Source organism: Mustelus asterias, chromosome 18 (assembly GCF_964213995.1).
Source record: "Mustelus asterias chromosome 18, sMusAst1.hap1.1, whole genome shotgun sequence".
NCBI classification, from domain to species: Eukaryota; Metazoa; Chordata; class Chondrichthyes; order Carcharhiniformes; family Triakidae; genus Mustelus; species Mustelus asterias.
The window spans coordinates 29,462,753-29,478,753 of NC_135818.1; the positions used below are offsets into that span (position 1 = coordinate 29,462,753).

Sequence of the window (16,001 nt, forward strand, 5' to 3'; positions counted from 1 at the left end):
GATTAAACACCAACAACTGAGATTAAACCCAAACAAACTGAGATTAAACCCAAACAACTGAGATTAAATCCAAACAACTGAGATTAAACCCAAACAACTGAGATTAAACCCAAACAAACTGATATTAAACTCAAACAACTGAGATTAAATCCAAACAACTGAGATTAAACCCAAACAAACTGATATTAAACCCAAACAAACTGAGATTAAACCCAAACAAAGAGATTAAACCCAAACAAACTGAGATTAAACCCAAACAACTGAGATTAAACCCAAACAAACTGAGATTAAACCCAAACAAACTGAGATTAAACCCAAACAACTGAGATTAAACTCAAACAACTGAGATTAAACCCAAACAACTGAGATTAAACCCAAACAACAGAGATTAAACCCAAACAACTGAGATTAAACCCAAACAACTGAGATTAAACCCAAACAAACTGATATTAAATCCAAACAAACTGAGATTTAACCCAAACAACTGAGATTAACCCCAAACAAACTGAGATTAAACCCAAACAACTGATTAAACCCAAACAAACTGAGATTAAACCCAAACAACTGAGATTAACCCCAAACAAACTGAGATTAAACCCAAACAACTGAGATTAACCCCAAACAAACTGAGATTAAACCCAAACAACTGAGATTAAACCCAAACAACTGAGCTTAAACGCAAACAACTGATATTAAACCCAAACAAATTGAGATTAAACCCAAACAACTGAGATTAAACCCAAACAACTGAGATTAAACCCAAACAACTGAGATTAAACCCAAACAAACTGAGATTAAACCCAAACAACTGAGATTAAACCCAAACAAACTGAGATTAAACCCAAACAACTGAGATTAAACCCAAACAAACTGAGATTAAACCCAAACAACTGAGATTAAATCCAAACAACTGAGATTAAACCCAAACAAACTGAGATTAAACCCAAACAAACTGAGATTAAACCCAAACAACTGAGATTAAATCCAAACAACTGAGATTAAACCCAAACAAACTGAGATTAAACCCAAACAACTGAGATTAAACCCAAACAACTGAGATTAAACCCAAACAAACTGATATTAAACCCAAACAAATTGAGATTAAACCCAAACAACTGAGATTAAACCCAAACAACTGAGATTAAACCCAAACAACTGAGATTAAACCCAAACAAATTGAGATTAAACCCAAACAACTGAGATTAAACCCAAACAACTGAGATTAAACCCAAACAACTGAGATTAAACCCAAACAACTGAGATTAAACCCAAACAACTGAGATTAAACCCAAACAAACTGAGATTAAACCCAAACAACTGAGATTAAACCCAAACAAACTGAGATTAAACCCAAACAACTGAGATTAAATCCAAACAACTGAGATTAAACCCAAACAAACTGATATTAAATCCAAACAAACTGAGATTAAACCCAAACAACTGAGATTAAACCCAAACAACTGAGATTAAACCCAAACAAACTGATATTAAATCCAAACAAACTGAGATCAAACCCAAACAACTGAGATTAAACCCAAACAAACTGAGATTAAACCCAAACAACTGAGATTAACCCCAAACAACTGAGATTAAACCCAAACAACTGAGATTAAACTCAAACAACTGAGATTATACCCAAACAAACTGAGATTAAACCCAAACAACTGAGATTAACCCCAAACAACTGAGATTAAACCCAAACAACTGAGATTAAACCCAAACAACTGAGATTAAACTCAAACAACTGAGATTATACCCAAACAACTGAGATTAAATCCAAACAACTGAGATTAAACCCAAACAAACTGATATTAAATCCAAACAAACTGAGATTAAACCCAAACAAACTGAGATTAAACCCAAACAACTGAGATTAAATCCAAACAACTGAGATTAAACCCAAACAAACTGATATTAAATCCAAACAAACTGAGATTAAACCCAAACAACTGAGATTAACCCCAAACAACTGAGATTAAACCCAAACAACTGAGATTAAACTCAAACAACTGAGATTAACCCCAAACAACTGAGATTAAACCCAAACAACTGAGATTAAACTCAAACAACTGAGATTATACCCAAACAAACAACAATCAATCAACGTAATCAAGCCCCACTCTGAAATATCCCAGGGAAAACACAAAACAACAGAATTCGGCATTAGGTCAGATTAAAACAAACATTACCAGTGAGATCAATTATGCTACTGCAGAAACAATATAGTGCTGCTGGATCCAGACAACATGGTTCAGATGAAATGGAAGGGGTGAGTAAACACATTCAGCACAGGAACATGACTAAAATACATTTCTTAAAGGCACAGTATCATCACGCCCTAGAGTGCAGAAAGAGGTCATTTAGCCCATTGAATCTGCACCGGCTCTCTGAAACAGCATCCCACTCTGGCCCTAGCCTCTGCCCTATTCCCATAACCTTGTACCTTTACCATGGCAAATCCACCTAACCTGAACAACCTGGGACACAAAGTGGCAACATAGATTGGCCAATTCATTTAATTGGCACATCTTTGGAATTAGCTTTTATATATCGTCCATAGTTTTGGATCCTTCCACTTCCCCCTACCTATTCCTCGATCAGGTCACCTCTAACTCTTCCATTTTCCAAAGAAAAGCATCCAAATCTGTTCGGCGTTTTCTGATAGCTCTATCATCATCAGCTCTGGTGCTAAATCAGAACTCTGGTCAATAATGAATACAGTATAACTAGAGTTGAATAAAAGTTTGACATAATTTGATTGCTTTTGAATCCCATGTCCCCAGAAACGAATCCCAGGGCTTTGGTAACATTTTATTTGCTTTGCTGACCCATATCATCACTTTTCATGATTAGGGCGGCACGGTAGCACAGTGGTTAGCACTGCTGCTTCACAGCTCCAGGGTCCCGGGTTCGATGCTCGGGTCACTGTCTGTGTGGAGTTTGCACATTCTCCTCGTGTCTGCGTGGGTTTCCTCCGGGTGCTCCGGTTTCCTCCCACAGTCCAAAGATGTGCGGGTTAGGTTGATTGGCCAGCTTAAAAATTGCCCCTTAGTGTCCTGAGATGCGTGGGTTAGAGGGATTAGCGGGTAAAATATGTGGGAGTAGGGCCTGGGTGGGATTGTGGTCGGTGCAGACTCGATGGGCCGAATGGCTTCCTTCTGCACTGTAGGGCTTCTATGATTCTATTCTATGATAACCCGTATCTCTTTCTAAGATATAGGCCACATTTCCAATTTTCAACTATATACTTAAGTAGTCAGACCGCAGGTTTCTAATGTCTTATGTTACATTCTACCTCAGTGAGGGGTTGCACCCAGCATGTATCATCTGCAAATTTTGATGTTGAGTTGTTGGTCCAAATCATTAATGCAAATTATGAATAGTCCTAGCACTGATTTCTCTCTTTCCTCAATCAGAATAATCATCCTTTGCCTACTCTCTGCTTCCAAATTTTAGCCAATTTGCAATCAATTAGCATCAGTGCCTAGACTCCACACATTCAAGGGTGGGATTTTCTGATCCCGTCCGTGGCCACTGTGCTGCAAGTGTGAATGGAGAATTTAGCATTCCAGCCAAAGCTCCACTTACTTTCAGCGGCACCAAAGAATCCCAGCTGCGAACGAGAATGGAGATTTTCGGCACTAATCTTTATCACCAGCCCAACATGTGGTACTTTACCAAAAGCGTCCTGCAAATCTAAGTATAGGGCATCTACTATGTTACCCCTCTCTACTCTGTTTGTTACCTCTTCAAATAATTCAAAAGGTTGCTCAAGAATGACTTTGCCTTTCTATTTTATTTTCTGCCTCAATGAAGCTCATTTATCATTTCTTTTAATCTATGTTGTCCACCAATCATCTGGCACGGTCCAATCTTCTTTGGATCTCAGAGATAGAATCATAGAATCCCTAAAGTGCAGAAGGAGGCCATTCAGTCCATCGAGTCTGCACTAACTCTGACAGAGCATCAGGCCCTCTCCACGTAAACCCACACATTTACCATGGCTTATCCCCCTAAGCTACACATCATGGGACACTAAGGGGCAATTTAGCATGGCCAATCCATCTTGCCTGCACATCTCTGATTAAGGGAGGAATCCAGAGAACCCACGCAGACATGGGGAGAACGTGCAAACTCCACACAGTCACCCTAGGACAGAATCGAACCCTGATCCCTGGAGCTGTTAGGCAGTCGTGTTGACGATTATGCCATCGTGCCTCCCAATATATATATATATATATATTTAGTGTATTTTTTTCACTAATTATGAAAATTCTTCCCTAATTACCCTTGAGGAGGTAGTGGGGAGCTGCCTTCTTGAACTACTGTAGTCAATGTGGTATAGGTACACCCACAGTGCTGTTATAGAGGGCGCTCCAGGATTTTGACCCAGTGACAGTGAAGGAATGACAATAAATTTCCAAGCAGGTGGTGAATGACTTGGATGGAAATTTCCAGGTGGTGGTGTTACCATGAGTTTGCTGCCCTTGTCCTTCGAGATGGTAGCAGTCATGGATTTGGGAGGTGCTACCTAAGGTGCCTCTGATAACTGCTCCTTAAGAGTGCATCCAGGTGCATACCATCTATACATGGTGTCTTAGCCTCTTTTAGTTTTATAAGTGTGACTATTATTTCCGCTTTTCTATCCCAACTATATTCATAGTCTTTTGAAGCTCATGCTCTAAGTGATGTGTTTATTTCATTATTTTCTTTCGTAAAAACTAAGTCGTTATTTAGTATTTAAATACTTCTGTTATTTCTCTGCTATTAGCTCTGAGTTAATGTTGCTCATCATTTAGTACCTCTATCCTAACTTTCATTTTCCTTTCATTATGATGGTGTCTTTCGAACACTTTATCAGAACCTTTTATTATTCCTTAATAATCTTATTTCACAATTTTTCTTTTACCTTTCTGATAGTTTCAAAGCTTCTCCCTGAAATTCTTAATTTTCCTTTTAATCCTTGTCACCTTTACTATCAAAGTACTTCTTTCATGTCTTTTTAAAAGTTTTTTATCCTTTCATTCTTTATTATTCACCGCCATCATCACGCTTTTTGTTGGCTTTTACTGGGACACATCTATCTTGAACTCCATTGATTCCTTTTCTTATTGTTTCTTTGCTTGTCAAGATTTCTCCCAGTTTACATTCTTTAGTGCCACCCTTTTTCTAATTATTTCCTCTTTTGAAATCTGTTGCCTTAATCACTCTCAATCCTAACCTTACTTGTGATCATCACTACCAAGATGCTCCTCTGCTCTCAGTTGTTCTCTCAGTTCTGGTTCATTACCCATTACAAGCTCCAGCAGTGATTCCTTTCTTGTTGGACTTCTTACACACTGAGCAAGAAAGAGTCCTGTATACACTGTAAAATCTTAAAAATTATAGAAAATCTGCAACACAGGTGATCATTTGGCCCATTGTGTTTGAGTCATAGAGTCATGGACGTTTACAGCATGGAAACAGGCCCTTCAGCCCAACTTGTCCATGCCGCCCTTTTTTTTAAAACCCCTAAGCTAATCCCAATTGCCTGCAATTGGCCCATATCCCTCTATACCCATCTTACCCATGTAACTGTCTAAATGATTTTAAAAGACAAAATTGTACCCGCCTCTACTACTACCTCTGGCAGCTTGTTCCAGACACTCACCACCCTCTGTGTGAAAAAATTGCCCCTCTGGACACTTTTGTATCTCTCCCCTCTCACCTTAAACCTATGCCCTCTATTTTAGACTCCCTTACTTTTGGGAAAAGATATTGACTATCTAGCTGATCTGTGCCCCTCATTATTTTATAGACCTCTATAAGGTCACCTCTCAGCCTTCTACGCTCCAGAGAAAAAAGTCCCAGTCTATCCAGCCTCTCCTTATAACTCAAACCATCAAGTCCGGGTAGCATCCTCGTAAATCTTTTCTGCACTTTTTCTGGTTTAATAATATCCTTTCTATAATAGGGTGACCAGAACTGTGCACAGTATTCCAAGTGTGGCCTTACCAATGTCTTGTACAACTTCAACCAGACGTCCCAACTCCTGAATTCAATGTTCTGACCGATGAAACCAAGCATGCTGAATGCCTTCTTCACCACTCTGTCCACCTGTGACTCCACTTTCAAGGAACTATGAACATGTACTCCGAGATCTCTTTGTTCTGTAACTCTCCCCAATGCCCTACCATTAACTGAGTAAGTTCTGCCCTGGTTCAATCTACCAAAATGCATCACCTCGCATTTATCTAAATTAAACTCCATCTGCCATTCGTCAGCCCATTGACCCAATTGATCAAGATCCTGTTGCAATCGGAGATAGCTTTCTTCACTGTCCACTATGCCGCCAATCTTGATATCATCTGCAAACTTACTAACCATGCCTCTGACATTCTCATCCAAATCATTAATATAAATGACAAATAACAGTGGACCCAGCACTGATCCCTGAGGCACACCGCTGATCGCAGGCCTCCAAAGAACAAAGAACAAAGAACAGTACAGCACAGGAGACAGGCCCTTCGGCCCTCCAAGCCTGTGCCGCTCCTTGGTCCAACTAGACCAATCGTTTGTATCCCTCCATTCCCAGGCTGCTCATGTGACTATCCAGGTAAGTCTTAAACGATGTCAGCGTGCCTGCCTCCACCACCCTACTTGGCAGCGCATTCCAGGCCCTCTGTGTAAAAAACATCCCTCTGATGTCTGAGTTATAGTTCGCCCCTCTCACCTTGAGCCCGTGACCCCTCGTGATCGTCACCTCCGACCTGGGAAAAAGCTTCCCACTGTTCACCCTATCTATACCCTTCATAATCTTGTACACCTCTATTAGATCTCCCCTCATTCTCCGTCTTTCCAGGGCCAGTTTGAAAAGCAACTCGCCACAACCACCCTCTGGCTTCTGTCAAGAAGCAAATTTTGGATCCATTTAGATACCTCGCCCTGGATCCTGTGAGATTTAACTTTATGCAACAACCTACCATGCGGTACCTTGTCAAAGGCCTTGCTAAAGTCCATGTAGACAACATCAACTGCACTGCCCTTATCTACCTTCTTGGTTACCCCTTCAAAAAACTCAATTAAATTTGTGAGACATGATTTTCCACTCACAAAGCCATGCTGACTGTCCCTAATCAGTCCTTGCCTCTCCAAATGCCTGTAGATCCTGTCTCTCAAAATACCTTCCTACAACCGATCAAAACTAAATTCCCTTTCTTCCTTTTGCTACCTTAACTGGGTCTAAATGAAATCTCCTATGATTAGTACTCTATGCCTGCTCCACTCACTATTTGGTGGTCAATAGTTATACCCCTCTAATAGCCATCAATCCCTTCTTCTCCTTTAACTCGATGCATATGGATTTTGTATTTTTCTTACTTCCCGTAACACATTGTTTGATATTGACACTCACCTCCAATATCAATGGTTCAGAGGTCGGCCCTCGACCATGAATAACCTCTGAGGCCAGGTCACCCTCTGACCCTCTTTCATAGTGAATGACAGTGTTGGCGATGTACAGAGCCCGGCTGAAGTCGATGGTCCAGTGACCGTTCAGGTAATACTCACCTCTCACATTCTTGATTGCTGCAATGATTCAACACAAATAATAATTATATTAAAATGATCAATGGCTACAATAAAGGAATTGTGGTCAAGGTGTGAAGGGGCCATGGTGTGAATCAGATGCTATGTGGAAATGGGGCGCAGTGTCAATGGGGCTTTGTGGAAACTAGACACAGTGTGAATCAGGCATGATTTGAATGGTCCGGTGTAAATTAGGCTCTGGCAGAAACAGGCATGAAAGGAAACTGATAATTTGTTATACCTTGCTCAATGCTGCTGGCAAAAAACAATCTTACACCAAATTGTTTATTGTTTCCAGAATCAGACTTATAAAGAACTTGCGTTTTTACAGTGCTACTCAGAACATCCCAAAATACCTCACAACAAATTAAATAATTTTGATATGTGGCCACTGTTGTAATGTGGGAATTGTGGTAGCCAATCGGCCACCACAACAGCAAGCTCCCAAAAACACGAATGAAATAAATCCCTAATCTGTTCCTGTGATGTTGGTTGACAGATAAATATTGCTCATGACATGGAGCGGGGTCCGCCATTCTTCTGTGAGTACTGCCATGAGATATTTTACACCCACCTGAGACGGTTGAAGGGTTTAACGTTTCATCTAAAATACGGCACCTGCAACAATATTCCTTCAGTACTGCCTCTCAACAGTTCGACACTGTCTCAGTACCTTTGCAAATATCTAGTTCCTAACTCATATGTTTTAGAATATAATTTTTAGTTTTAAGAATTAAGTTTTAACTGTAAAAAATGAGGGCTCTTGATTGAGGAAAAGATAAGCAACCCCGAACTAAATGCAATTCAAACAAGTTTGGAGTTTATTACACTGAAAAGGTTGGGCCCATGTTGACATCAGAGATGAGAACCAGCAATTCTGGGAAAGAGAAACATAGAACTCTATTTAGATAGAAACTATACAAATTGGTTGCTGAATCAGAGTTGCGTTGAAGGTAAAATAGTTTATTTGTATTTCTGGTTGAATCATCCTAAAGCATGTCCAAAGATGTGCGGGTTAGGTTGATTGGCCAGGTTAAAAATTGCCCCTTAGAATTCTGAGATGCGTAGGTTAGAGGGATTAGCGGGTAAATATGTGGGGGTAGGGGCTGGGTGGGATTGTGGTCGGTGCAGACTCGATGGGCCGAATGGCCTGCTTCTGCACTGTAGGGTTTCTATGTTTCTATGTTTCAAAGTGATAGTGATGCAGAGAGGAGCCTTGGTTAGAAAATTCTTGGGTGAGATTTTCCAGTCGCGCTCACCCCAAGGCCAGAAAATCCCACCTAAGGTCAATGGACCTTTGCATGGTCCATGTCCCACCCACTACGTTTCCTGTGGTGGGCGGGAGGGGAAAATTCCGCCCTTGTGTTTGCTTTCACTTTGTGTGTTTGCTGACAGAAACAAGTTGTTTACTTTAGGAACAGACAGAACAGCTGTAGCTTTGTTTCGATGAAGACTGCATCTCACTGATTAAGAAAGCCAACAGGAAGTGATCATCAATTTGGCCTGTATATGAAGCAGAGAAAAAACAAGCTTCATCTTTCACTGCATGCAATGTAGGTTGGGCTTTATCACAGTTTCGATTTTGTGAGGGAAAAGCAGCTGGAAGATTTGCTCTAGCTTACAATTAGTGGAAGAACTAACTATACTGTGGTCCTCACAGACTCTCGTGGCCAAATGTAGTCAGCAGAGATAGCTTGGAAAGCTTTGGGAAAGTAGAACAAAGAACAAAGAAAATTACAGCACAGGAACAGGCCCTTCGGCCCTCCAAGCCTGCCCCGACCATGTTGCCTGACTTAACTAAAACCCCCTACTCTTCCAGGTTCCATATCCCTCTATTCCCATCCTATTCATGTATTTGTCCAAACGCCCCTTAAAAGTCACTAGTGTATCCGGTTCCACTACCTCCCCCGGCAACGAGTTCCAGGTACCCACTGCATTCTGTCTAAAACATCTGCCTCATACATCTCCTTTACACCTTGCCCCTCATATCTTAAACCTAGTAATTGACTCTTCCACCCTGGGAAAAAGCTTCTGACTATCCACTCTGTCCATGCCTCTCATAATCTTGTAGACTTCTATCAGGTCTCCCCTCAACGTCCGTCGCTCCAGTGAGAACAAACCAAGTTTCTCCAACCTCTCCTCATAGCTAATGCCCTCCACACCAGGTAACATCCTGGTAAATCTTTTCTGTATCCTCTCTAAAGCCTCCACATCCTTCTGGTAGTGTGGCGACCAAAATTGAACACTATATTCCAAGTGCGGCCTCACTAAGGTTCTATAAAGCTGCAACATGACTTGCCAATTTTTAAACTCAATACCCCGGCCGATGAAGGCAAGCATGCCGTATGCCTTCTTCACTACCTTCTCCACCTGCATTACCACTTTCAGTGACCTGTGTACCTGTACACCCAGATCCCTTTGCCTATCAATACTCCTAAGGGTTCTGCCATTTACTGTATATTTCCTATCTGTATTAGACCTTCCAAAATGCATTACCTCACATTTGTCCGGATTAAACTCTATCTGCCATCTCTCCGCCCAAGTCTCCAACTGATCTATACCCTGCTGTATCCTCTGATAGTCCTCATCGCTATCCTCAAATCCACCAACCTTTGTGTCGTCTGCAAACTTACTAATCAATCCAGTTACATTTTCCTCCAAATCATTTATATAACGCTTAACGCTCTCTCCACTCACATTGTCTGTACCTTTAAGACTTGATTACCTGTAAAGACTCACATTCCAATCATTATTTTGTAAATTGAGTTTGTGTCTTTATATGCCCTGTTTGTGAACAGAACTCCCACTCACCTGATGAAGGAGCAGCGCTCCGAAAGCTAGTGGCTTTTGCTACCAAATAAACCTGTTGGGACTTCAACCTGGTGTTGTGAGACGTCTTACTGTGAACACCACTTATCACAGCCCTCCATTCAGAAACACACCCTTCCACTGCTACCCTCTGCCTTCTTTGACTGATGTGGAGATGCCGGCATTGGACTGGGGTAAACACGGTAAGAGTTTTAACAACACCAGGTTAAAGTCCAACGGGTTTATTTGGTAGCAAATACCATTCGCTTTCGGAGCGCTGCTCCTTCGTCAGATGGAGTGGAAATCTGCTCACAAACAAGGCACAGAGACACAAAATCAAGTTACAGAATACTGATTAGAATGCGAATCTTTACAGCTAATCAAGTCTTAAAGATACAGACAATGTGAGTGGAGGGAGCATTAGGCACAGGTTAAAGAAATGTGTATTGTCTCCAGACAGGACAGCCAGTGAGATTCTGCAAGTCCAGGAGGCAAGCTGTGGGGGTTACCGATAGTGTGACATGAACCCAAGATCCCGGTTTAGGCCATCCTCATGTGTGCGGAACTTGGCTATCAGTTTCTTCTGAAGGCGGCCTTCACGACACACGACAGAGTCGCTAAGCAGAAACTGAGTATTCTCAGTATTCTGGGGTATATCCCATCAGGCCCTGGAGACTTGTCTACCTTGATGTTTCTCAAGAACCCCAATACCTCCTCCTTTTTGATCTCAACATGACTCAAACTATCTACACATCCTTTCCCAGATTCATCATCCACCAAGTCCTTCTCTTTGGTGAATACTGACGCAAAGTACTCATTTAATACCTCGCCCATTTCCTCTGGCTCCACACATAGATTCCCTCCCTTGTCCTTGAGTGGGCCAACCCTCTCCCTGGCTACCCTCTTGCTCTTTATATATGTGTAAAAAGCCTTGGGATTTTCCTTAATCCTGCTGGCCAATGCTTTTTCATGACGCCTTTTAGCTCTTCTTACTCCTTGCTTAAATTTCCTTCTACTTTCCTTGTGTTCCACACTTGTTTCGTGTGTTCCCAGCTCCCTAGCTTTGACAAATGCTTCTTTTTTCTCTTTGACTAGGCTCACAATATCTCTTGTTATCCAAGGTTCCCAAAACTTGCCATACTTATCCTTCATCCTTACAGGAATGTGCCGGTCCTGAATCCCTATCAACTTACACTTGAAAGCCTCCCACATGCCAGATGTTGATTTGCCCTCAAACATCTGCTCCCAATCTACATTCTTCAGTTCCTGCCTAATATTGTTGTAATTAGCCTTCCCCCAATTTAGCACCTTAACTTGAGGAATACACTTTTCTTTATCCATCAGTACCTTAAAGCTTACTGAATTGTGGTCACTGTTCCTGAACTGCTCCCCGACTGAAACACCGACCACCTGGCCGGGTCATTCCCCAATACCAGGTCCAGTACGATCCCTTCCCTAGTTAAGACTATCTACATACTGTTTCAAGAAGCCCTCCTGGATGCTCCTTACAAACTTTGCCCCATCCACGCCCCCAGCACTAAATGAGTCCCAGTCAATATAGGGGAAGTTAAAATCTCCCACCACAACAACCCTGTTACTTTTACACGTTGCCAAAATCTGCCTACATATCTGTTCCTCTATCTCCCGCTGGCAGTTGGGTGGCCTATAGTAAACCCCCAACATTGTGACTACACCCTTCCTATTCCTGAGCTCCACTCATATTGCCTCGCTATATGAGCTCTCCGAGATGTCCTCCCGCAGTACAGCTACCATATTCTCCTTAACCAGTAGTTCAACTCCCCCACCCCTTTTACAGTAGTTGGATAGATATTGGCAACTCAACAAGGAGCTGAGTTTGGACCCAGGAAAAGTGAATGACCTTCAGGTTTTGCAAATGAAAAGGAGCTCTAGGGAGTGGGGGTGAGGAGAGTAAAAATTAGAACTGAATTTACAATAGTCTTGATAACAGATTACTTAGTTTAATTCTTATTGATATGCAATAACATTTTTCATTTAAAAATGTGAATTCTTGTGGTGTCATTCTGTTGTATATTTGATAGATGTTTGGATTTATTACTTAAATGTGAACAGTTCTCTACAGATTGTAACAGTACTGACTCTTTGACAGTGCAGCATTCCCTCAAAACAGACCCCCAACATTGTAGTGCTACCTCAGCATTGATGCTCTGACAATGCAGCTCTCCCACAGTACTGCCCTTTGACATTGCAGCACTCCCTCAATACAAACTCCCTTTGACACAATGTCACTTCCTCAATACAGCCTCTTTGACAGTGCAGCACTTCCTGAATACTGACCCGTTGACAGTAGCGCACACTGTCAATACTGTCCCTTTTACAATGCTGCTCTCCCTCAATACTGATCCTTTGACAATGCGGCAGTCCCTCAATACTGATCCTTTGACAGTGCAGCACTCCCTCAATACTGATCCTTTGACAATGAAGCACTCCCTCAATACTGCCCCTTTGACAGTGCAGCACTCCCTCAATACTGCCCCTTTGACAGTGCAACACTCCCTCAATACTGATCCTTTGACAATGCAGCAGTCCCTCAATACTGCCCCTTTGACAGTGCAGCACTCCCTCAATACTGCCCCTTTGACAGTGCAGCACTCCCTCAATACTGATCCTTTGACAATGCAGCAGTCCCTCAATACTGCCCCTTTGACAGTGCAGCACTCCCTCAATACTGCCCCTTTGACAGTGCAGCACTCCCTCAATACTGATCCTTTGACAGTGCAGCACTCCCTCAATACTGATCCTTTGACAGTGCAGCACTCCCTCAATACTGATCCTTTGACAATGCAGCAGTCCCTCAATACTGCCCCTTTGACAGTGCAGCACTCCCTCAATACTGCCCCTTTGACAGTGCAGCACTCCCTCAATACTGATCCTTTGACAATGAAGCACTCCCTCAATACTGACCCTTTGACAGTGTGGCACTTCATTAATACTGCCCCTTTGGAGGTGTAACACTCCATCAATACTGACCCTTTGAAAATACAGCACTCCCTCAATACTGATCCTTTGACAATGAAGCACTCCCTCAATACTGACCCTTTGACAGTGTGGCACTTCATTAATACTGCCCCTTTGGAGGTGTAACACTCCATCAATACTGACCCTTTGAAAATACAGCACTCCCTCAATACTATCCCTCTGAAATTACAGTTCAAAGAACAAAGAACAGTATAGCACAAGAACAGGCCCTTTGGCCCTCCAAGCCTGCAATGATCATGATGCCTGCCTAAACTAAAGCCGTATGCACTTATGGAGTCCATATCCTTCCATTCCCATCCTATTCATATATTCATCTCGATGCCCCTTAAATGCCACTATCGTACCTGCTCCCATCACCTTCCTGAGCAACTCATTCCAGACATTCACCATCCTCTGTGTAAAAAAAAACTTGCCTCTCACATCTCCTCTAAACTTTTCCCCACACACTTTAAACCTATGTCCCCTAGTATTTGACTTTTCTACCCTAGGAAAGAGCATCTGAGTATCCACTCTGTCCATGCCACTCATAATTTTTTAAACCTCTATCAGGTCACCCCTCAACTTCCTTCATTCCAGTGAGAACAAACCAAGTTTATCCAACCTTTCCTCGTGGCTAATACCCTCCATACCAGGCAAAATCCTGGTAAACCTCTTCTGTACCCTCCCCAAAGCCTCCACATCCTTCTGGTAGTGTCATGACCAGAATTGAACACGATATTCCAATGAGGCCTAACTAAGGTTCTGTACGGCTGCAGCGTGACCTGTCATTTTTTATACTCAATGCCCCGACCGATGAAGGCATGCATGCTGTGTGCCTTCTTGACCTACTCCAACTGCGTTGCCACTTTCAGTGATCAGTGGACATGTACGCCCAGATCTTTCTGCCTGTCAATACTCCTAAGGGTTCGACCATTTGCTGTATAATTCCTACATGCATTGGACTTTCCAAAATGCATTACCTCACATTTGTCCGGATTAAACTCCATCTGCCATTTCTCCGCCCAAGTCTCCAACTGGTCTATATCTTGCTGTATCCTCTGACAATCCTCTTCACTATCCGCAACTCCACCAATTTTTGTGTCATCAGTGAATTTACTAATCAGACCAATTACATTTTCCTCCAAATCATTTATATATACTATGAACAACAAAGGCCCTAGAACTGATCCCTGTTGAACACCGCTAGTCACAGCCTTCCATTCAGAAAAGCACTCTACTGCTACCCTCTCTGTCTTCTATACTCACCTGACGAAGGAGCAGCGCTCCGAAAGCTAGTGGCTTTTGCTACCAAATAAACCTGTTGGACTTTAACCTGGTGTTGTTAAACTTCTTTCTATGCCCAAGCCAGTTCTGTATCCATCTTGCCAGCTCTCCTCTGATCCTGTGTGCCTTCAACTTTCATACCAGTCTACCATGAGGTACTTTGTCAAAGGCTTTACTGAAATCAATACTAACTTCCTCAATACTAACCCTTTGACAGTGCATCAATCCCTCAATATTGTCCCTTTGACAATTGAGCACTCCATCAATACTGACCCTTTGACAGTGCAACAGTCCATCAATACTAACCCTTTGAGAGTACGATACCCCTCAATACAGACCCTTTAATGGTGCGGCAGTCCCTCAATACTGCCACTTTACAGTGCCGCAGTCCCTCAATGCTGTCTCTTTGACAGTACAGCACTTCCTCAATACTGCCCCTTTGATAGTGCAGCACTCCCTCAATAGACCCGTTGACAGTTGGACTCTCCCTCTTGGGTTGACATGGGCCATGGAGAGTGGTGTGACCTGGATCCTGATACTGTGACTGGGTAGTGGAGGGAGAGGAATGATGTGTGCTCCAGCCCCAGCAGTAGGGAGGTTGGGGTGAATTTCACCACTTCCTGATGGTGTATTTGAAGGTGAGGGAAGGAAAGGCACATAAATAAAGCAAGTAGCCTGCCTGCTATCTTTGCACCCACTGCTGAACTGTTCCTCAGAGAGACAATAACTGGCAGAGTCTTGCAGTGTGTAAGCTTGAACCCTGAGAGCTGCTGTTACAATAATGCTAACATACTCATCTCCATCTCAACATCTGATCACTGCGAATCCAACTGCAAAATTAGGTTTAGTCCAAATGCTTACATATTTTGTGGAATGCTTTGGCCATTATTCAGGAAATAACAGAAACACCAAGCTCCAAATAAGCAACATGGGCTGAGGGCAAAGTCTACAGAGAACCAATGTACAGCAGGAAATTCCCAAAAAATGCATATTGCTATGTGCAGAATGTGATAGAGCTTTTCGATCTTTGAAGCAGTTGCAAACAGTGTAAGGCATTTAACAAATGACACAGACCAGGATGTAACTGGGTTGAATAAACATTCTCTCCGTGTCTGCTAGGGTTTCCTCCCAGTGCTCCGGTTTCCTCCCACAGTCCAAAGATGTGCAGGTTAGGTTGAATGGCCATGCTAAATTGCCCCTTAGTATCGGGGGATTAGCAGGGTAAATATGTGGAGTTACAGGGGTAGGGCCTGGGTGAGATTGTTGTCAGTGCAGGCTTGATGGGCCAAATGGCCTCTTTCTGTACTGGGCGGCACAGTAGTTAGCACTGCTGCTTCAGCACCAGG

The 16,001-nt window shown here is 42.5% G+C and overlaps 1 protein-coding gene across 1 annotated transcript in view; it reads right to left on the reverse strand.

Moving 5' to 3' along the window:
• LOC144506907 (papilin-like) overlaps positions 1–16,001 on the reverse strand; it is a 206,819-nt gene that overhangs the window by 70,912 nt on the left and 119,906 nt on the right. Inside the window, exon 8 of the mRNA XM_078233261.1 lies at positions 7,394–7,566. Coding sequence (XP_078089387.1) covers positions 7,394–7,566 — 173 coding nt within the window. The remainder of the gene's footprint in view (positions 1–7,393; positions 7,567–16,001) is intronic.